This window comes from Hyperolius riggenbachi, chromosome 4, assembly GCF_040937935.1.
Source record: "Hyperolius riggenbachi isolate aHypRig1 chromosome 4, aHypRig1.pri, whole genome shotgun sequence".
Lineage (NCBI taxonomy): Eukaryota > Metazoa > Chordata > Amphibia > Anura > Hyperoliidae > Hyperolius > Hyperolius riggenbachi.
The window spans coordinates 449,511,945-449,534,148 of NC_090649.1; the positions used below are offsets into that span (position 1 = coordinate 449,511,945).

The 22,204-nt window shown below is 48.2% G+C and overlaps 1 protein-coding gene across 1 annotated transcript in view; it reads right to left on the reverse strand.

Moving 5' to 3' along the window:
- The window catches only part of KIF6 (kinesin family member 6), a 287,414-nt gene extending 266,502 nt beyond the window's left edge, over positions 1-20,912 (reverse strand). The window contains exons 1-3 of the mRNA XM_068232714.1: positions 20,799-20,912; positions 14,086-14,192; positions 11,874-11,948 (exon numbers count right to left, since the gene is read on the reverse strand). Of these exons, the coding sequence (XP_068088815.1) occupies positions 11,874-11,948; positions 14,086-14,192; positions 20,799-20,864 (248 nt within the window). The 5' untranslated portion in view covers positions 20,865-20,912. The remainder of the gene's footprint in view (positions 1-11,873; positions 11,949-14,085; positions 14,193-20,798) is intronic.
- Positions 20,913-22,204: the final 1,292 nt, after the last annotated feature.

A 22,204-nucleotide genomic window follows, 5' to 3' on the forward strand; every position in this document is an offset into this window, starting at 1 on the left:
AATAAATCTATGTTTACTGAGCTGTTTTTCCCATCACAGGCACTGCTCTCTGTGATGCCGTTCTGTGCACAGATAGGGAGAACACAGGCAGAGAGGGGGGTGGGCTTGAGCAGACTGTTCTCACAGATAGGGAGAACACAGGCAGAGAGGGGGGCGGGCTTGAGCAGAACACAGGCAGAGAGGGGGGCGGGCTTGAACAGAACAAAGACAGAGAGAGGGGTGGGTTTGAGCAGACTGCTCTCATACATAGGGAAAACACAGGCAGAGAGAGAATTGGGCTTGGGCAGACTGCTCTCACACATAGGGAGAACACAGGCAGAGAGAGGGGTGGGCTTGAGCAGACTGCTCTCACACATAGGGAGAACACAGGCAGAGAGAGGGGTGGGCTTGAGCAGACTGCTCTCACAAATAGGGAGAACACAGGCAGATAGGGGGGTGGGCTTGAGCAGACTGCTCTCACACATAGGGAGAACACAGGCAGAGAGAGGAGTGGGTTTGAGCAGACTGCTCTCACACATAGGGAGAACACAGGCAGAGAGGGGGGCGGGCTTGAGCAGACTGCTCTCACACATAGGGAGAACACAGGCAGAGAGGAGGGTGGGCTTGAGCAGACTGCTCTCACTGCTGTAGAGTTTCCTGATAAAGCAGCCGACAGAGCTGAGTCAGTGGTTTTTACAGGGGGGATTACAGACAGCATGGTTAGTGTCTGTTCTTATTTACCTACTAGTATACAGGATTAATTAAAGCAGGTTGCTTAGTCTCTGGTACACTTTAAGCACCAGAGACGGCTGGTATGAAAAATAGGGGCCTACCGACGTATGGATCCGCCTATAACACCGCTGAAGTTAACTCGAACTGCTGTCGCTGTCACAGCACAACTCTGTGAGCCGGTCAAGAGCCGATTTCATTGGCTCCTGAAGCCTGTGATCAATGTGAGCCAATGAGATTGTCTCACAGTGATCACGGGGTCAGAAGGCAATAAAATTGGCTCCTGTCATACGACAGCAGAGCGAGTGGCGCGATCGGAGGTACCGGCAGGACCATGCAGCGCAGCAACAGAAATCTACGCCCTGGTAGGAATAAGCAGCCATAAACAGGGCACGGATTTCAATTACCATGGTCTGGAAGCGGTTAATAATGAAGGATCAGCCCCTGATGAGTCCACATGGACAAAACACGTAGGGTGGGGCCTGGTGTGTCTGATGTCACTGGAGGTGGAAGCGCTGACCGGCCGGTTTGAAAAGGAACAAGGTGCGGAGAGGCCAAGGTGGGGACGGGAAGCCACCCATTACAGCTGACACCACTGGGCTATCAGCCCGATAAGTCTGATATACGGTACATCTAACTACGTGAGTGCGCTGGATAGCGCGGGCGATTTATCCCGTTTTAAACATTTTACACTATGATCATTTTATTATATTTGTATTGTATATGTGGAAGCTGAATTAAATTGTGACTTCTTTGGATTGTAGTCTGGATTATTGTATTCATGTGCTTGACCCACCTGGATCTGAGGTGGATGATATCTGGTAAACTGATAAACTGAAGGGGGCTGCTAGTGCTGTATAAACTGAGTGCAGCACGTGTGGATCACTGGTCACTGGTGGTGTGCGGTGAATTGAACATATCAAACAGTAATACACTATGTACAGTTTTGTTTGATTCCTACAGATTGTGGAAAACTGGAGGGGTGGAGCACTGTCATATCTCTGACTTAATTGACTATTGCTGGAATTCTGATCGCGAAGACGCTGGTGGTTGGACTTGATATATGAAGTGTTGATTTTTAGAAGGCAGGTGCAGTTTACATATAAATAATGAAGGACTGCTGCAAACAGAGAAATGCATGAGAAGTCTTACATCGGGTCGCTCATCTGGAGCTCTATTCTGCCCCAGTTCTGCAACACTTACATGCTCATTTTGTTTTATAGTTTTCATATTTAAAGGGGGTTGGAAGTGCAAATACAAAATTCTAGTACCTATTGCTAGGCACAAGAGTAGATAGTGTAAGATAGTTTCTCCAAACAATTTTATATTTAAATAGATAAACTTATACATTATGTGTCTATATAACGGTTGCAGGTGCCGAACTACTGAAAGTCCGCCTCTGGTTAGACGTTATCCCTCCCCTCCTCCGTATAGAGCCACGTTGCTGTGGCAACGGCTGACACATCATTCGAAATGGTCTGGAACTGCCCAGGAATGACCTTTCACTAGAGGGGGGCACTTTTTGTAGTTCGGCATCTGCATCCATTATACAGACACACCTAATGAATACATTTAACTTTTTAAAAATAAAATTGTTTGGGGAAACTATCTAACACTAACTACTCTTGTACCTAGCAATAGGCGGCGGTAGTGGTTAGCTCTCTTGCCTTACAGTGCTGGGTCCATGGTTCATATCCCAGCCAGGGCACTATCGGCACAGAGTTTGTATGTTCTCCCCGTGTCTATGTGGGCTTCCACCAGGCACTCAGTTTTCCTCCCACATCCCAAAAACATACAGATGTTACCGTAATTAGCTTCCCCCTAAAATTGGCCCTAGACTACGTCACATACACTACAGGATATATACACAGACATATGACTATGCTAGGGAAAAAAATTGTGAGTCCCTCTGAGGGACAGTTAAAGAGAGTCTGAAGCCACAAAAATACCTCTTTTTACTGGCCAGTTAATAAGATCATAGCTGATAGGCCGCATCCCCACGGCAGAACGAGGTATTTATACCCCCAAAATCCGGGGGAAAAATTCCACGACTTTCCAGGTTGTGGATTTTGCTGCTCGGGGAAGACAGAGCTTTGCGCTGTAGCTCTGCCTACAGTCCAGTCAATCTCCGCATCTCCCCACCCCTCTCAGTGAAAGAACACTGAGAGGGGCGGGGAGAGGCGGAGATTGACTGAAGCATAGGCAGAGATACTACGCAAAGCTCTGCCTCCTCCAGGAAGTGAACAGAGAATTTTGCCTGGGGATTTCGGGGGTATAAATACCTCGTTCTGCCGCAGGAATGCAGCATTTCAGCTATGATCTTATTGCTGAAGAGGATTTGCCAGTAAAAAGAGGTATTTTTTAGGGCTTCAGACTCTCTTTAAGAGACAAAACTATATATACTTTGTACAGCGCTGAGTACGATGGCGCAATATAAACCCTAAATGATAATAATAATAGAGTTTTGTATTTGCACTTCCAACCCTGTAGGTAGTGCAAATATTGGGAGTGTGTTAAAAAAAATGCTTTAGTTGCCTCACATTCTTATGCAATCATTTTGTTCTCCCCACTGAATTGAAGCTGAAACTGCACCAGAATTTTTCATTTAACATTCATAGTGGTAATGTACAAAATCAAAATTAGAAAAAAGGTGCAAATCTTTATGGACCTAACTGTACATTCTACAAATCACAGGAATGGGGGAATTAGCAGCATTCAGGATTAAAGGGAATCTGAAGTGAAAATAAACTTATGGTGTAATGATTTGTACCGTATGTGTAGTACAGCTAAGAAACAGAACATGAATACCCTCTTTCCCTGAAAATAAGACCTACCCTGAAAATAAGCCCTAGCTGGAATTTTGAGCATGCTTGAAATATAAGCCCTACCCCGAAAATAAGTTAAAGAGGAGGAAGTTAAAGAGTAGGAAGAGGCAGCCAGTAAGTGGGGACACAGTGGTGCAGTGCCAATCGAGCACTGATCCTGTCATCCCAGCACAGAGCAAGGTTATCAGCTGTGTGCAGGGAAGACAGGGCAGGTGCCTGATCAGTACAGTAGCATACCTTCAAATCCATGAACATCACAGTACAAAGGAACAGGAAATGAGAGACACTTCCTGATAGAAATATAAGACATCCCCTGAAAATAAGCCCTAGCACATCTTTTAGAGAAAAAATTAATATAAGACACTGTCTTATTTTCGGGGAAAGACGGTAGCAAAGAAAAGAATCTCATATTGTTTCTAGTACAGGAAAAGTTAAGAAACTTCAGTTGTTTTTTTATGCAAAAGAGCTTCTCTGAGCTCCACCCAACTTGGGCCTTGCTGTTTTCTGGAGCATTTATACATCAAAGAAACAGTGAGACACAGCTTCAGATAAAGTTTTACAGCAGAGGAGTTCAAAGGGTCATTAGCTCTGCTCTGTTTCATAGTTTAAAATACAGAGTGTGGTTTGTAAACTGCAGATATAAAACAATGATGCAATGTTAAAAAAAAAAAAAAAAAAAAAGCTATATAACTGAAAAATATGAGACTTTTTTTTTTTGCTTCAGTGTCAAGAGAACCAGAGATGAAGCACCCTCTTGCACTTTACCTTATAAATCAGTGGGAACATGACAGTAAACACCTAATCTGCTCTTTGTTTCATTGTTCTCTGTTTAATCTGCCTGTTATCACCTCTGATAAGAATCCCTGACTGAGCACTCAGTCTAGCTTTGCTACGGAAAGATTATAGCTGAGTCTGTCTTCTCTGGTGTCTTTTCAAGCCCAAGCCTGCCCCCTTGTGGCTCTGCTATAATGACTCAGCTATAATTATTCGCTGCAAAGCCAGACTGAATGCTCAGTCAGGGATTCTTATCACAGCTGATAACAGACACTTTTAGCAGTGAGGATGAAACAGAGAGCATGGTAAGTGTTTTCTCTAATGTTCTTACTGATATATATGGTAAATACACAAGGGTGCTTCGTCTCTGGTTCCCTTTAAGAGGCAGAAAGATAATTCCATTTTGCTATTTGAGTTCTTATTTAATGCCAGCTTTTCATTAGTGAATATACACTGAAACAAGGACATGTCCTACATAACTGCAATCTTTACTTCTTTATAAATATATCCCAGAAAGGAACTGTTATAACAAAAGAGAAGAAGAAATTAAAAAGACAGCAGGATGTCTGTGAGCAGCAGCTGTACAATATTACATTAATAGAAACAGACATGCTACATGGAAGGGCCAGCTTCAGCAGCGCACGTATGTCACAACACACAGGTGCGGACTGGATAGCGGAGGCGTGCCAGACGGTAAGTGGAAACTCTGCAGCTGCTGTCAGACCAGCTGCATTCCATGTGTGGAGCAGCCACTGTGTTTCTGAGAGTTCTGATGACACCATGTCTCAGTGTACTGACAATATCCTGGCCTCTCTAATCAGGATACTATCCCACACATCATCACCTTCCTACTAGCACCATCACTCGTACTAATCCTTCAGAGGACAGCAGCTTTCTGCACCTCTCTGGCACCCCCCTCTGCCTGCGCTACATCAGGAAGCCAGTGATTATTATTAATTTATATAGCACTGACATCTTCAGCAGCACTTTACAGAGAACATAGTCATGTCACTGACTGTCCTCAGAGGAGCTCACAATCTAATCCATACCATAGTGCAATGTCCTACCATATTATTAGTATTTGTATATATACCACTGATCCTCAGAGGAGCTCACAATCTAATAATAATCTAATAACGTATTGCCACTTATGACAACTAAACTGAACTATCTGTCTTTTATTTGCCTCAAATGTGGCTTTCTTTGCGTGGTACTTTTTAAAGTGAACCTTAAGTCAGAAAAAAAAAAATGGAGTTTTACTCACCTGGGGCTTCTACCAGCCCCCTGCAGCAGTCCTGTGCCCTCGCAGCCACTCACTAACCCTCTAGTCCCCCGTTACCAGCTAGTTTCGTTTTTGCCGACAGGCCCATTAGGACTGGCCACGCGTAGCTTTTTCCACATTCCCGACTGTAATTAGCGCTATTGCGGGCCGCAACGCGTAAAAAAATACGCGTTGCCGCATATCTATGCGTTCGTAATGCGGCAACGCGTATTTTTGTATGCGTTGCGGCCCGCAATAGCGAAACTAGCTGGCAGCGGGGGACCAGAGGATTAGTGAGTAGCTGCGAGGGCACAGGACTGCTGCAGGGGGCTGGTAGAAGCCCCAGGTGAGTAAAACTCATTTTTTTTTCTGACTTAAGTGTCTCTAGGGAATAATAAGAAAAACATGAAAAAAATCATTATTTCTCAGTTTTCAGCCATTATAGTTTTAAAATAAAATGTGCTACGATAGATAAAACCAACAGGATTTATTTGCCCATTTGTCCTGGTTATTACAACATTTAAATCATGTCCCTAGTACAATGTATTGTGACAATATTTTATTTGGAAATAAAGGTATAGTTTTTCTATTTGCGGCTCTTTATACTAGATCAAGTACTACATTTGCAAAAGCAATAGTGATATACCCTAATGACATACTACATATTAAACAAGCTGAGACCCTAAGGTAATTATTTAGTATTTTTTTTATGCTGTCACTCTTTTTTTCCAACAAGGTAACTATAGTTATATTGATAGGAGGGTGAAATAAGCGGTTAACATTGGGGACATTTTTTTTTTTTTTTTACATTTGTTTACATTTGTAGGTATATTTTTAGTTTTGCCACTAAATATCCCCATACTATCCTGTGTACTTAACAGTACACAGGAAGTCGTGAAGAACTGTAAATGATGGCATTCTCATTGATGCCAGATGAACATTCACTGCTGGCACTGTGATCCGCAGGCGCGTCACTAGGTATGTAGATCCGAAGCATGTGCCCCGTATCTCTCTTGAAGTGCCCAGAATATGAGGGTTCCAATGTGCCCACCACCATGCCCCGAATGTTGCAGGATGCCAAAGCGAGAGTCCCCACTGTTGCCATGGCGTCCATCCTGCAGGGGTGGAGCAGTGTAGTCAGTCAGCTAGATGCTCCTCAGCATGGCAGTGGACATTACATAGGGCCAAAAAGCCAATGAGGAAGAAGGAAGCCTCACTCCTCCCTCACTGGCTGCCCGCTCCCATGTGATGTCCACTGCCAGGCTACTATTGTCTGAACCTTCGCCTCCTGCACACCGAATCTGCAAGCTGCTGTCTGACTTCTCACTGCATTGCAGGAAGACAGGTGAAGTGAGAGTGACGGAGGTATACTGTATGGCATTGATGACACACGAACACGTGTTTCAGGATGTCGCTATATTGCCACACCATAGATCCCAGCATGCCGCACATCAAGGCACCACAGCTCCCAGCATCCCCTTATTAAGACATCACTGCTCCAGCACCCCCCCTCCCAATTAAGGCTCCACAGCTCCAGCATACCCCCCCATTGAGGCACCACAGCTTCCAGCATGCCCCCATAGAGGCTCCACAGCTCTATGGGGGTATGCTGGGAGTTGTGTTGCCTCGGTGGCAACATGCTGGAAGCCGTGGCATCAAAGCCAGTAAGCATAGCCGCCAGCCAGTAAGCATCAACACCAGCCAGGCGTCACCACCAGCACCTCCACCAGCCAGGCCGGCGTTACCAGCAGCTAGGCCAGGGTCACCGCGAGCCAGGCCAGCGTCACCGCCAGCCAAACCAGGGTCTCTACCAGCCAGACCAGTATCGCCACAGCTAGGCCAGCAGTTCCACCAGCCAGGCCAGCGTCTCCACCAGCCAAGCCAGCGTCATCACTAGTCAGGCCAGCGGCAACACTAGCCAGGCCAACATCTTCACCAGCCAAGCCAGCGTCACCACCAGCCAGGTCAGCGTCACCACCAGCCAGGTCAGCGTCACCACCAGCCAGGTCAGCGTCACCACCAGCCAGGTCAGCGTCACCACCAGCCAGGCCAGCGTCACCACCAGCCAGGCCAGCGCCTCCACCAGCCAGGCCAGTGCCTCCACCAGCCAGGCCAGCGCCTCCACCAGCCAGGCCAGTATCATCACCAGCCAGGCCAGAGTCTCCACCAGCCAGGCCAGCATTACCGCCAGCCAGGCCTGCATCATCACCAGCCAGGCCGGCGTCGCCACCAGCCAGACCAGCTTCTCCACCAGCCAGGCCAGAGTCGCCACCAGCCTGGCCCCAGGCCAGCGTCTCCACCAGCCTGGCCAGCATCTCCACCAGCCAGGCCAGCATTACCGGCAGCCAGGCCAGCATTACCGGCAGCCTGGCCAGCTTCTCCACCAGCCAGGCCAGCATTTCCACCAGCCAGACCAGTATCGCCAAAGCCAGGCTAGCGTTTCCACCATCAAGGCCAGCATTATCACCGGGCAGTATCGCCACAGCCAGGTCAACGTCTCCACCAGCCAGGCGAACATCTCCACCAGCCAGGCCAGCGTCTCCACCAGCCAGGCCAGCGTCTCCACCAGCCAGGCCAGCGTCTCCACCAGCCAGGCCAGCGTCTCCACCAGCCAGGCCAGCGTCTCCACCAGCCAGGCCAGCGTCTCCACCAGCCAGGCCAGCGTCTCCACCAGCCAGGCCAGCTTCATCACTAGTCAGGCCAGCGGCAACACTAGCCAGGCCAACATCTTCACAAGCCAAGCCAGCGTCATCACTAGTCAGGCCAGAGTCACCACCAGCCGGGTCAGCGTCACCACCAGCCAGGTCAGCGTCTCCACCAGCCAGGCCAGCGTCTCCACCAGCCAGGCCAGCTTCATCACTAGTCAGGCCAGCGGCAACACTAGCCAGGCCAACATTTTCACCAGCCAAGCCAGCGTCATCACTAGTCAGGCCAGAGTCACCACCAGCCGGGTCAGCGTCACCACCAGCCAGGTCAGCGTCACCACCAGCCAGGTCAGCGTCACCACCAGCCAGGCCAGCGCCTCCACCAGCCAGGCCAGCGCCTCCACCAGCCAGGCCAGTATCATCACCAGCCAGGCCAGAGTCTCCACCAGCCAGGCCAGCATTACCGCCAGCCAGGCCTGCATCATCACCAGCCAGGCCAGCGTCTCCACCAGCCAAGCCAGTGTCTCCACCAGCCAGGCCGGCGTCGCCACCAGCCAGGCCAGCTTCTCCACCAGCCAGGCCAGCGTCTCCACCAGCCAGGCCAGCGTCTCCACCAGCCAGGCCAGCGTCTCCACCAGCCAGGCCAGCGTCTCCACCAGCCAGGCCAGCGTCTCCACCAGCCAGGCCAGCGTCTCCACCAGCCAGGCCAGCTTCACCAGCAGCCAGGCCAGCATTACCGGCAGCCTGGCCAGCATTACCGGCAGCCTGGCCAGCTTCTCCACCAGCCAGGCCAGCATTTCCACCAGCCAGACCAGTATCGCCAAAGCCAGGCTAGCGTTTCCACCATCAAGGCCAGCATTATCACCGGTCAGTATCGCCACAGCCAGGTCAACGTCTCCACCAGCCAGGCCAGTTTCTCCACCAGCCAGGCCAGCTTCTCCACCAGCCTGGCCCCAGGCCAGCGTCTCCACCAGCCAGGCCAGCGTCTCCACCAGCCAGGCCAGCATCACCAGCAGACAGGCCAGCATTACCGGCAGCCTGGCCAGCTTCTCCACCAGCCAGGCCAGCATTTCCACCAGCCAGACCAGTATCGCCAAAGCCAGGCTAGCGTTTCCACCATCAAGGCCAGCATTATCACCAGGCAGTAATCGCCACAGCCAGGTCAACGTCTCCACCAGCCAGGCGAACATCTCCACCAGCCAGGCCAGCTTCTCCACCAGCCAGGTCAGCATCTCCACCAGCCAAGCCAGCTTCTCCACCAGCCAAGCCAGCTTCTCCACCACCAGCCAGGCCAGCGTCACCACCAGCCAGGCCGTCGTCACCAGCCAGGCTGGCATTACGGGCAGCCAGGCTGGCATCACCACCAGCCAAGGCAAGTGTTACGGCCAGCCAGGCCAGCATCTTCACCAGCCAGGCCAGCATCTCCACCAGCCAGGCCAGCATCTCCACCAGCCAGGCCAGCATCTCCACCAGCCAGGCCAGCATCTCCACCAGCCAGACCAGCATCTCCACCAGCCAGACCAGCATCTCCACCAGCCAGACCAGCATCTCCACCAGCCAGACCAGCATCTCCACCAGCTAGACCAGCATCTCCACCAGCTAGACCAGCATTTCCACCAGCCAGACCAGCATTTCCACCAGCCAGACCAGTATCGCCACAGCCAGGCCAGCATCCACCACAGCCAGGCCAGCATCTCCACCAGCCAGGCCAGCTTTTTGACCAGCCAGGGCAGAGTCTCCACCAGCCAGACCAGTATCGCTACCTGCCGGGCCAGAGTCTCCACCAGCCAGGCTAATAATCTAAAGCCATCCTCATGCCTGTCAAGCTTGCTCTTATATCACTGGAACCCTCTGATCCAATTCACCAAGGGTTTTTCGAATATGTTCGCACAAGCCTTAGATAGCCCAAGCCCATGCAGTAGCAAGGAGCTGCTTGTGCATTGCATTTTCCTTCGTGCTACTGGCCAGGCCATCAGTGCACCTGCAAAGTGCGGCTGCCCTCATACACGGACAGAAGCGCAGCAGCAAAGAAGAAAAAAGTACTGGCGAGCAGCAGTGGGCTCAAGAGGTATCGGAGAAGCCTCTGGAGTCAGAAAATGAAGTAAATAAGCTGACTTCTGTTCCACTTTAATTGACTAGATCGCTTTTCATTCCTTGTGGACTAAAGGAGAGTGGCCGCTGGAAAGGTCGTACCTGATATGGTGGCTGGTAGACCAATACAGGTGAAACCAGCATACAGGCTTATGTCCTAATAGCCTGGGACTTGGCTTAAAGGCAAGGTCTGATCGTTCCTCGTGCTGGGGTCCTGCTGGCTATTCTTTGATCTGTATATCCCCAAACTGCCGAGTGGCGTCACTGCACTCTGCAGGCACGCCTCCTTGTGGGGTAGCGATGCTGATCCACAATGTGTACTGGAGCGGTAGACTGTGGGTGTGCCTTGCACCATATATCGCATGGCTGCATTTGCATATCGCAATCGGGTTAGGCACGCTGAGGGGGATCACAGTGGAAGATAGAATATACCGGTAGGCCTCGATTCATCAAGACTTATCAAATCAATTACTGACAGCTCGGTAAAATACCGAACTCGATAAGTTGATTTCAGGATTCATCAAAGTTATCTACAGCTGTTAGCGAGCATTCGGTAATCATTCGGTAATCATTCGGTAATGATGCGATAAAACGCTAGAAAGTGCAATTCATGAAAATGAAAGTGGGCGTGGTTTAGCGTTACATTTAGGATTAGTTATCTCCTTCACTGTTCTGTCATTATTCCTGTCAGATCATTGCTGATAGAGAAGATGGAGCTATTTGAAGTGGTTAAGTATCAGCTGAGAGTGATTCAAAGGCGCAGAAGGGCAAGAATAAGGTCTAGACCAGGCATGGGCAAACTTGGCCCTCCAGCTGTTAAGGAACTACAAGTCCCACAATGCATTGCAGGAGTCTTACAGACACAGTCATGACTCATAAAGGCAAATGCATTGTGGGACTTGTAGTTCCTTAACAGCTGGAGGGCCAAGTTTGCCCATGCCTGGTCTAGAACCATATCAATTTGCAAGAGAATAGATTTATTTGCTATACCAGGACATCTGCATTTCTCTTGCATCATCTTGTAAGAGAACACAGGCAGTGCCAGGGTTAACTAAATTGCTAGCTGCACTACATTTTTTCAGAAAAGGCTCCTATCAAGCCGTAGCTGGGTAAATTGTGGGACTGTCCCAAGCCACTTACAGAATCCTGATCCAGGTGATAAGTCCTATTCAGAATGTTGCTACGTGGTGTACAAAGGACTGCCTTTTACCCACAATTCCACGGGAATCTTATGGCCTTGTGTTATATTACCAATGTAAAATTGAAATATCGACACGATACCGAATGGTTACTGTATGGGCCTACCATCCACCATATCAGGTGAGACCTTTCCAGAGGCTCCGGGCCATTGGACACCACTGTTTCCTGAGTACGCTCTCCTCCCCCCTTTTGTCCACACCGAGTACTCCTGTCACCATTGGTGAATAATAGAGCTGCACCATATCTATCCAAAACGCATCACTCAGCGGTCATCGAATCAGGTCGCTCCTCCAGCATGCCAGCGGGAGTGTGCTTCACATTTCACACATACATCATAAAACATGCAAGAGGTAAGCGCAGTCTCTGTACCTTTCCGCCACCGGCCTGGCGATACTCTCGAATATCGCTTCTTGTTGTGCTTCTTGGTCGAAGGATTCCTGGAATCTGCAAAACATGCATCAATTAGGAGCTGTTATCACCCGGCCGAGCGTTAGATGCTGATTCACAGGGCCAGCATTTTCCCAGATAAACGGCTCGCCCCGTACCTCATAAACTATCACCAGAAGCAGACACAGTCCTCTTATGCTCGGCTGCTGCGTCTCATTACCATCGCCAGCAAATTCATGGCTGAGATTAGTGTAGGGCGGTAAAACTCACTTCATTAGGTGAACATGATCAATGCCCCATTTATTTTCATACTGTGAAAACAAGGCGAGCGGGCGGTGTGGGGAGACAGGTGCGCCGCTCTGCCTGCCTCTTAATAAAACAGAACGAGGAAATTAAAAGCGTTCACAATATATAAAAAGGAAACAAAGTCTGCATCTATTTGCTTCAGATGATGAAATGGGGACCTATCAACTACCAGGAAAATAACTGTAATGCCTACAGTGTTACATAGCAGAGGTGATTGCTAAAGGGTCACTGTCACGAAAAAAAAGTAGGCAGTTAAAGTGAACCAGAGAAGAAGCACCCTCATGTATTTTAGCATATATATCAGTGGAAACATTAGAGAAAACACCTACCCTGCTCTCTGTTTCATCCTTCACCGCTCAGCCTGCCTGTTATCAGCCCTGATAAAATCCCGACTGAGCATTCAGTCTGGCTTTGCTCAGGAATGATTATATCTGAGTCTGTCTTCTCTGATGTCTTTTCAAGCCCAAGTCTGCCCCCTTCTGGCTCTGCTATAATGACTCAGCTATAATGATTCCTGAGCAGAGCCACAAGGGGGCAGGCTTGGGCTTGAAAAGACATCAGAGAACACAGACTCAGCTATAATGATTCCTGAGCAAAGCCAGACTGAATTCTCAGTCGAGGATTTTATCAGGGCTGATAAGAAGCAAGCTGAGCAGTGAAGAATGAAACAGAGAGCAGGGTAGGTGTTTTCTCTAATGTTCCCACTGATACGCTGATATATATGGTAAAATACATGAGGGTGCTTCGGCTCTGGTTCACTTTAAAATCTGAAAGAACCAAAAGGTTTTGGGCCAGTCCATTTCCTCATGGGGGATTCTCAGGGTTTTCTTTGTTTTCAACAGCATTTCCTGAACGGCAGTTGCAAATCCTAACTGACAAAATAGAGTGCAAGGGAGTAGGGAGGCAGGCTGGTATCTTACTATTTTGGCAGTTAAACTGCTATTCAGGAAATGCTGTTGAAAACAAAGAAAACCCTGAAAATTCCCCATGAGGAGATGGACTGGCCCAAAACCTGTCGGTTCTGTCAGATTTTAACTGCTTCTTTTTTTCACAATAGTGGTCCTTTAAAAAAGGAAACCTATAATGAAAAAATAGGTATGATTTACAGTCGAGCAGGTGAATTACTGATGCTGATCCTTGCAGTGCTAAAACAATGCTTTACATCAAAGGGAACCTGAAGCAAGAGGACGATGCAGGCTGCCATATTTATTTCCTTTTAAACAATGCACATTGCCTGGCTGTCCTGCCGATCCTCTGCCTCTAATACTTTTAGCCTTAGGCCCCGAACAAACATGCAGATCAGGGGCTCTGACTGAAGACTGACTGGATTAGCTGCATGCTTGTTTCTGGTGTGATTCAGACACTACTGCAGCCAGAAGGATCACCAGGACTGCCAGGCAACTGGTATTATTTAAAAGGAAACAAAACATGGCAGCCTCCATATCCTGCTGACTTCAGGTGTCCTTTAGACAAGGGGCTTGATTCACAAAGCGGTGCTAACTGTTAGCACGCCTATGAAAACTCCCTTAGCATGTCTAAACCAGCTTTTCGCGCGCAAAACTTTATGCGCGTAAAACTTTACGCGCGCACTGCACATTGCTCCGCGCGAAGTGCCCATTAAAGCCTATCGGACTCAGCGTGCGCATAGGACTTTGCGCGCGTAAAACTTTGCGCGCAAAACTTTGCGCACGATCTGATTGAGAAATTCGGTGCTAACCTACTTAGCACCCTGGTTAACACGTCTAAAGACTTTAGACGTGCTAAGTATGTTAGCACTGCTTTGTGAATCAAGCCCAAAGTGTGAGAAAGGAGAATCAATACTAAGGCCACAAGACCTAGGCAGAGTCATATAAGATGCATGCGATGGCAAGGACTGGTGGTACGCTACCTGAATTTGTAGATCTCCCTTTTGTTGTTGACGAATCCATCTGCCAGATCTCGGGGAACGACAATCTCCAAAGAGGAGTTGGATCCATCAGGGTTGACAGAATAGATCTGGTGGTGACAGGAGAGAGGTTAGATCCGCTGCAGCCTCACAATGCTACCAGTGCCATCACTGCCTCCTTGTCATTACATCACTACCCTTTACAATTAGAGCCGGATCATCCACAAGGCACAATAGGCAGATACCTAGGGCAGAGACTAGGGGCCTGGTTAACGCTAGCCTACACCAAATCTTACAAAAAAGCCAGGGGGCCACCAAGGGTGGGCTCAAAGTTGATAATCGCCTAGGCGGCACCATTTCACCATAATCCATTTCTGTTTACAATACAACCATTTATGAACGCAATATGTATTGCTCTGTATTCAATACATAATAGTAATAATATGGTAGGACATTAGACTAAAGGTGGCCATACACTCGTTAGATTAGCAGCAGATAAATCATTAGATAGATCTCTGATCTATCTGATGTGTTTAGGAACATTTTTTACTAGGAAGAGATTTCCAATAGATTTCAATATGAAATCTATTGAAAATCGATCTGATGGCATTTTTTTGCCATCAGATTTCCATTAGGTCCAATGCAAAATGATAAGCAATCTCAACAGATCGACCTAGATTTTCCAGCATGTCAGATCGATTGAAGTCGATTCAAAAATCGGCCACAAATTGATCGATTGGTCAATCGATTTTCGATCGACCGGCCGTTAATCAGCTCAGTGTATGGGCACCTTATGACTGTGGCAGGATTAGATTGTGAGCTCCTCTGAGGACAGTCAGTGACATGACTATGTAGTATGTAAAGTGCTGCAGAAGATGTCAGTGCTATATAAATTGATATTAGTAATAAAATGGTAGGACACTAGACTATGACTATGGTAGGACACTATGGTATGACTATGGTATGACTATGGTATGGTATGACTATGGTAGGATTAGATCGTGAGCTCCTCTGAGGAGAGTCAGTGACTTGAATATGTATTCTGTAAAGTGATACAGAAGATACCAGTGCTATATACTGTATTTTTTGAACTATAAGACACTTTTTCTCCCCCAAAAGTGGGGGAAAAAGTCACTGCTTATAGTCCAAATGCAGGGAGTTCCTGACTTGTGTACGTCTGCCAATACCAACCTCCAACCCACCGCACTGTCGGGGACTCCCTGTACTGCACCCATGCAGAGAAGGACATAAGGGGACAAACGGAGGACACGGGGGTATAGAGGAGGACACAATTAGTATATTTTTTTCCCCCTGGTTTTTGTCCTCTAAACCTAGGTGCGTCTTATGGTCAGGAGCGTCTTATAGTCCGAAAAATACATAATAATAATGTGGTAGGACATAGCTCTTTACAGTACTGAAGATGTCTATATAAATACATGACACACAAGCACGGGGGCGTAGTGGATAGCACTCTTGCCTTGCAGTGCTGGGTCTCTGATTTGAATCCCAACAAGGTCAACATCTGGAAGGAGTTTGTATGTTCTCCATGTCTGTATGGGTTTCCTCCGGGCACTTGGGTTTCCTCCCACATCCCAAAAACATACAGACTGGCCCTTGACTACGATACATAGACTAAAGGATACATACAGTGGCTTGCAAAAGTATTCGGCCCCCTTGAAGTTTTCCACATTTTGTCACATTACTGCTACAAACATGCATCAATTATATTGAAATTCCACGTGAAAGACCAATACAAAGTGGTGTACACGTGAGAAGTGGATCAAAAAACACACGAGACCACTTTGTATTGGTCTTTCACATGGAATTTCAATATAATTGATGCATGTTTTTGGCAGTAATGTGACAAAATGTGGAAAACTTCAAGGGGGCCGAATACTTTTGCAAGCCACTGTACATAGACATATGACTATGGTAGGGATTAGATTGTGAGCCCCTCCGAGGGACAGTTAGTGAGAATACAATACATACTGTGTAAAGCGCTGCGGAAGATGTCAGCGCTATATAAATACTAAATAATAATATCTACAGCAACCAATCGCATGTCACTTTTCACAGTCCTGTGTTTATAACGATATAAGGATTCTGACAGATTGCGTTGGACAAGCACCTCGTATACGTATGCTAAAGCCAAATTATCCAGCTGTTGGTGACGTTAGAGTGAAATAAGCAGGACATACAGAAGCCTGTCACCGACCAGCGAGGAGCTGCTACTCATCACTCATATACATCGGCCTACGCTTGTCACAGTGCGATAAACAACTCAATATATCCTGGATTAAGAGGCTATGTCTGAGGCAGCAGCTAAGCCCCCAATCGTCTACAACACGTCAGTTAGAGGTGATAAAAATACATTAAACATATACATGTGCTTTAGCAACCAGGCCAGTAGTGTGCAATAAACAAAATTCAACATCTGGCCCAGATTTCTACTACATGACAAATGGCGGTACTGGAGATTTGGGGAAATTCCTGAAAGTCAAACAATTGGAAATGGTCTGTATGGGTGTGTGTGTGTGGGGGGGGGGGGGGGGGGGGATAGAGGGGCTAAATTCTCTTTCCTAGAAACAGTAAGGGCCGGTTCACACTTGGCACTTTTCCCGCGATTGCGTTCGGGTCCGCGATTGTGATTTGCAGGCAAAATCTTGTGATTTAGCGCGGTTTGTGCTTGTGATTCCCGTTCAATAGAACAAGAATCACAGAGCAATCGCCCCCAAAACGCTGCATGCAACGCATTTGCAATTAATCAAAATCACAACCGCTGCAGTATGAATGTAGCCATAGGGATGCATTGTAGCAGCGCTTTGGTGATTGCTGGCGATCAGCAAAGCGCTGAAGAATCGTCCCAATGTGAACCAGCCCTAAGATGATGGCTGGGACTTAAGGCCTCTTATACACACTTGATTAAAGTAGGCTTAGATCACCAATAACAATTGCCTCAGCCGATAATTAGACATGTGTACAGTGGCCCCCGACAGCCTACTGCGCAAGCGATCTGCTTTGAAGACGCCACTCCCCGCCTACCACGTGACGTGACACACGCGCCTATTCGTTGTCCCTGCGCTCCCCCACATGACAACAGAACACATAGTCAGCTACACAGCTGACTTTGCATCCGTGCAGCCCGCCCCAGCGATGTTGCCCAAGGGGATGGGGTCCTTATCCCCGATGGGTGACATCCGTCAAAGGTATGTACACACCTTAAAGTGAACTAGAGAGGAAGCACCCTCATGTATTTTACCATATATATCAGTGGGGACATTAGAGAAAACACCTCCCCTGCTCTGTTTCATTCTTAACTGCTCAGCCTGCTTGTTATCAGCCCTGATAAAATCCCCGACTGAGCATTCAGTCTGGCTTTGCTCAGAAATCATTATAGCTGAGTCATTATAGCAGAGCCAGAAGGGGGCAGGCTTGGACTTGAAAAGACATCAGAGAAGACAGACTCAGCTATAATGATTCCTGTGCAAAGCCAAACTGAATGCTCAGTCGGGGATTTTATCAGGGCTGATAAGAAGCAAGCTGTGCAGTGAAGAATGAAACAGAGAGCAGGGTAGGTGTTTTCTCTAATGTTCCCACTGATATATATGGTAAAATACATGAGGGTGCTTCGTCTCTGGTTCACTTTAAGAATCACGAATAGAGATAATGGGCCATATGCAATTACGCTATCGCTTCTGTGTTTTCTCCTAGGTGATATTTTCACACCTAGTCATAGTAGTCAATACAATGCCATTTAACCCACCAGCAAGCAAGAAAAATACTCAAAATAGCTTTGAGAGGACTTTTTTAACTGCAAAGTGCTGAAAAGTTATTTTAAAAAGAAGTTGAAAAATAATCTAGAAAAACTCAACAGGAAAAAATTGATTAAAGAGAATCTGTAAATAAACCGAAGGGTAAGAGGTAGCACCTCAGTGTTGGGGGGGGGGGAAGGAGATAGCATATAGCCTAGGTTCTCAACGTGTGGTACACGTACCCCAGGGGGTACTTCTGATGGTTCCAGGGGGTACTCGGGCTTGATATACTTAATCAAGAATAACAAATTTAGAGTTTTAGAAAATTATAAATCTTATGTAAACAACCCCAAATTAGTGTTTTAGCTAATTAAAAACAATCGTAAATTCTTGGAAATTGTTTAGAACCAATTATCATGTACTATGATTAAATATATATTTGTAAAGGGGGTACTTGTGATAATGTTTACTATGCTAGGGGGTACTTGGTGAGTACAGGGTTTTAAAAGGGGTACATGCCAATAAAATGTTGAGAAACACTGGCATATAGGATAGCATCCTATAGGACAGTGATGGCTAAACTTGGCACTCCAGCTGTGGTGGAACTACAAGTCCCATGAGGCAATGCAATAATCTGACAGCTCTATGCATAACTTGGGGAGGCAGAGGCATGATGGGCTTTGTAGTTTTGTCACAGCTGGAGTGCCAAGGTTAGCCATCACTGCTATAGCAGGTTAGTGTTAGGCAGAGGGGATGAGAGATCAATGTTAGGCAGAGAAGAGGGGAGGTTGGTGTTAGGCAGAGGATGGGTGGAGGGTAGAGATAGGCACAGGATAAGGTAGTTTAGTGTTAGGCACGGGATGGGCAAAGGGTAATTTAAGGCACAAGATATGGTAGATTAGGCATAGGATAGGTGGAGTGTAGTTTTAGGTACAGGATAGTGTAGGTTAGGCATGGAATCGGCGGAGGGTAGTTTCAGGTACAGGATAGTGTAGGTTAGGCATGTGATGTGCGGAGGGTAGTGTTAGGCACAGGATAGTGTATTTGTACGAATTTGTAAAGGTTATCGCCCAAGGCCCACTGTCACCTACCCCACCCCTCCCCTGTGCTATACCAGTCCTGTGCTCACCTTTTAGGCACAGGATAGGGTAGGTTAGGCATGGGATGGGTGGAGAGTAGTTTTAGGAATAGGATAGGCACGGGATGGGTGGAGGGTAGTTTTAGGCACAGGATAGGGTAGGTTAGGCATGGGATGGATGAAGGGTAGTTTTAGGCACAGGATAGGGTAGGTTAGGCATGGGATGGATGAAGGGTAGTTTAAGGCACAGGATGGGGTAGGTTAGGCATGGGATGGGTGGAGAGTAGTTTTAGGCATAGGATAGGGTCGGTTAGGCAAGGGATGGGTGGATAGTAGTTGTAGGCACAGGATAGGATAGGTTAGGCATGGGATGGATGAAGGGTGGTTTTAGGCACAGGATATGGTAGGTTAGGCAAGGGGTGGGTGGATAGTAGTTGTAGGCACAGGATAGGATAGGTTAGGCATGGGATGGATGAAGAGTGGTTTTAGGCACAGGATAGGGTAGGTTAGGCATGGGATGGATGAAGGGTAGTTTAAGGCACAGGATGGGGTAGGTTAGGCATGGGATGGGTGGAGAGTAGTTTTAGGCATAGGATAGGGTCGGTTAGGCATGGGTTAGATGAAGGGCAGTTTTAGGCACAGGATGGGGTATCTTAGGCATAGAATGGGTGGAGGGTAGTTTTAGGCACAGGATGGGGTAGGTTAGGCATGGGATGAGAGTAGTTTTAGGCACAGGATAGGGTAGGTTAGGCATGGGATGGGTAGAGAGTAGTTTTAGGCACAGGATGGGTTAGGTTAGGCATGGGATGGGTGGATAGTAGTTGTAGGCACAGGATGGGGTAGGTTAGGCATGGGATGGATGAAGGGCAGTTTTAGGCACAGGATGAGGTAGGTTAGGCATGGGATGGGTGTATAGTAGTTATAGGCACATGATGGGGTAGGTTAGGCATGGGACCGATGAAGGGCAGTTTTAGGCACAGGATGGGGTAGGTTAGGCATGGAATGGGTGGAGGGTAGTTTTAGGCACAGGATAGGGTAGGTTAGGCACAGGATGGATGAAGGGTAGTTTTAGGCATAGGATAGGGTAGGTTAGGCATGGGATGGATAGTAGTTTTAGGCACAGGATGGGGTAGATTAGGCAGAGGATGGGTGAAGGGTAGTTTTAGGCATAGGATAGGGTAGGTTAGGCATGGGATGGATGGATAGTAGTTTTAGGCATAGGATGGGGTAGATTAGGCATGGGATGGGTGGAGGGTAGTTTTAGGCACAGGATAGGGTAGGTTAGGCACGGGATGGGTGAAGGGTAGTTTTAGGCACAGGATAGGGTAGGTTAGGCATGGGATGGGTGAAGGGTGGTTTTAGGCACAGGATAGGGTAGGTTAGGCATGGGATGGGTGGAGAGTAGTTTTAGGCACATGATAGGGTAGGTTAGGCAAGGGATGGGTGAAGGGTAGTTTTAGGCACAGGATAGGGTAGGTTAGGCATGGGATGGGTCATGGGTGGAGAGTAGTTTTAGGCACAAGATAGGGTAGGTTAGGCAAGGGATGGGTGAAGGGTAGTTTTAGGCACAGGATAGGGTAGGTTAGGCATGGGATGGGTGAAGGGTAGTTTTAGGCACAGGATAGTGTAACAAAGGTTGGAACGTTCATGTGAGGTGGAGGAATAGAAGAGGTTGCAAATATTTTTACTACAGGCAGCATTTTATGCAACCTGTCAGAATGTGCACCCCTTAGGAAGAGAACGATAGAGGCTGCAGAGGCTGGAGTGCAGCAGTGGGGGAGGGGCTCCCCGGTGTCACATCGCGCGGTCTCCGGTGTGGCTTCAGCTCCCGTGACGAGCGCTCTGCTCCCCCCTCAGGAAGGACCCCACTATCCGGACAGTCTCACCCCGGGCTGGTGGCGACGCTGCAGCGGCCGGATGCGGCAATAAATCCGGATAGCTTCTTTCACCATCTTCCCTCCATAGCAACCGTCACTAAGGACACTACCCGGCTTGCCCCGCGCCACATCACCACTCTCACTGGTCGCGGCTTCACGTGGGGGCGGAGTTAGAAGAGAACGTCATGCGGGCCACTTAGTCTGAACTCGCTGCACCTCACTGACATGTCGACTCCCGCCCACCATAAGACAAATGTGAGAGCTCCGCCCACCTGTCGCATGCAGCCCTCTTGTTGCCTCACTTGATTGACCGGTGGGGGCAGTAATGGGAGGACTTCACCAGTACACTTTCTACCCCACGCCATAGTACTTTGCACTCCTGTGCCCACACCAGAAACAAGCATGAGCTAATCTTGTCACATGTCAGTCAGAGCACCTGATGGCTAAAAGCATTAGAGGCGGAGGATCAGCAGGACAGACATTTTTTGAAAAGGAAATAAACAGTGGTGTAGCCATAGGGGGTGCAGAGGTAGCAACCGCACTGGGGTCCCTTGGCCAGAGGGGCCCTCCTTCATCTATCTTAGCTTTTCCTTGATGCTATGCTGGTAATGAACACCTCTATACAGGGGCATAGCTCCAAACTGTCCCTCTTTTGGAGGGACAGTCCCTCTTTGGGAGCCCTGTCCCTTTGTCCCTCTTTCTTCCTCATTTGTCCCACTTTCAGGACTTTGTCATATTTTTCTAATAAAATCTTTATGGTATGCGTGACTAGGGGTGGGACAGGGGGCGTGACCACGGGTGTGGCAGAGGCATGGCTTAAGTGTCCCTCTTTCTCATCTGAAAAAGTTGAGAGGTATGTAGGGGGGGCGTCCAGGGCCGTTTTGGGTATGCAGAAGCGCCTTGGGGAGCAATGCCGCCCGATTGTGGGATCCCTAAGTACTGAACTGGCCGTGGTGTCTAATACATGTCGTGCCAGTTCTTTCCCAGCAACCCGCAGCTCACCTCAGCCTGCGGGAGTATTCCGGGAGGCAGAGCAGGGCTACAGGAAGATGGCGTCCGAAGCCCTGCACTGGAGACTATTTGTGTCTCCAGTACAGGGCTTTGGGCGCCATCTTGCCATAGCCCTGCTCTCTGCATGTCAGTGCGGGAGATTTGCTTCAGGAGGATCGTCGGGGAGCTGCATGCCAGAGGCCGGACTGGAGAGGAGACTGGTGTATTTTCTGGTGAAATGCTGCCCACATTACGATTTTTTTCCAATGAAATGCTGCCCACTTTACGATTCTTTTCTGGTGAAATTTCCTGGTCCTGCTCCCGGGGTGGATGCTATAAATTACATTGCAATCGTTGACTCTCACATAATGTAACGCTGAGACCCGGAACAAGAAGACTCTGGGACCTCACTGTGCATATAAGCA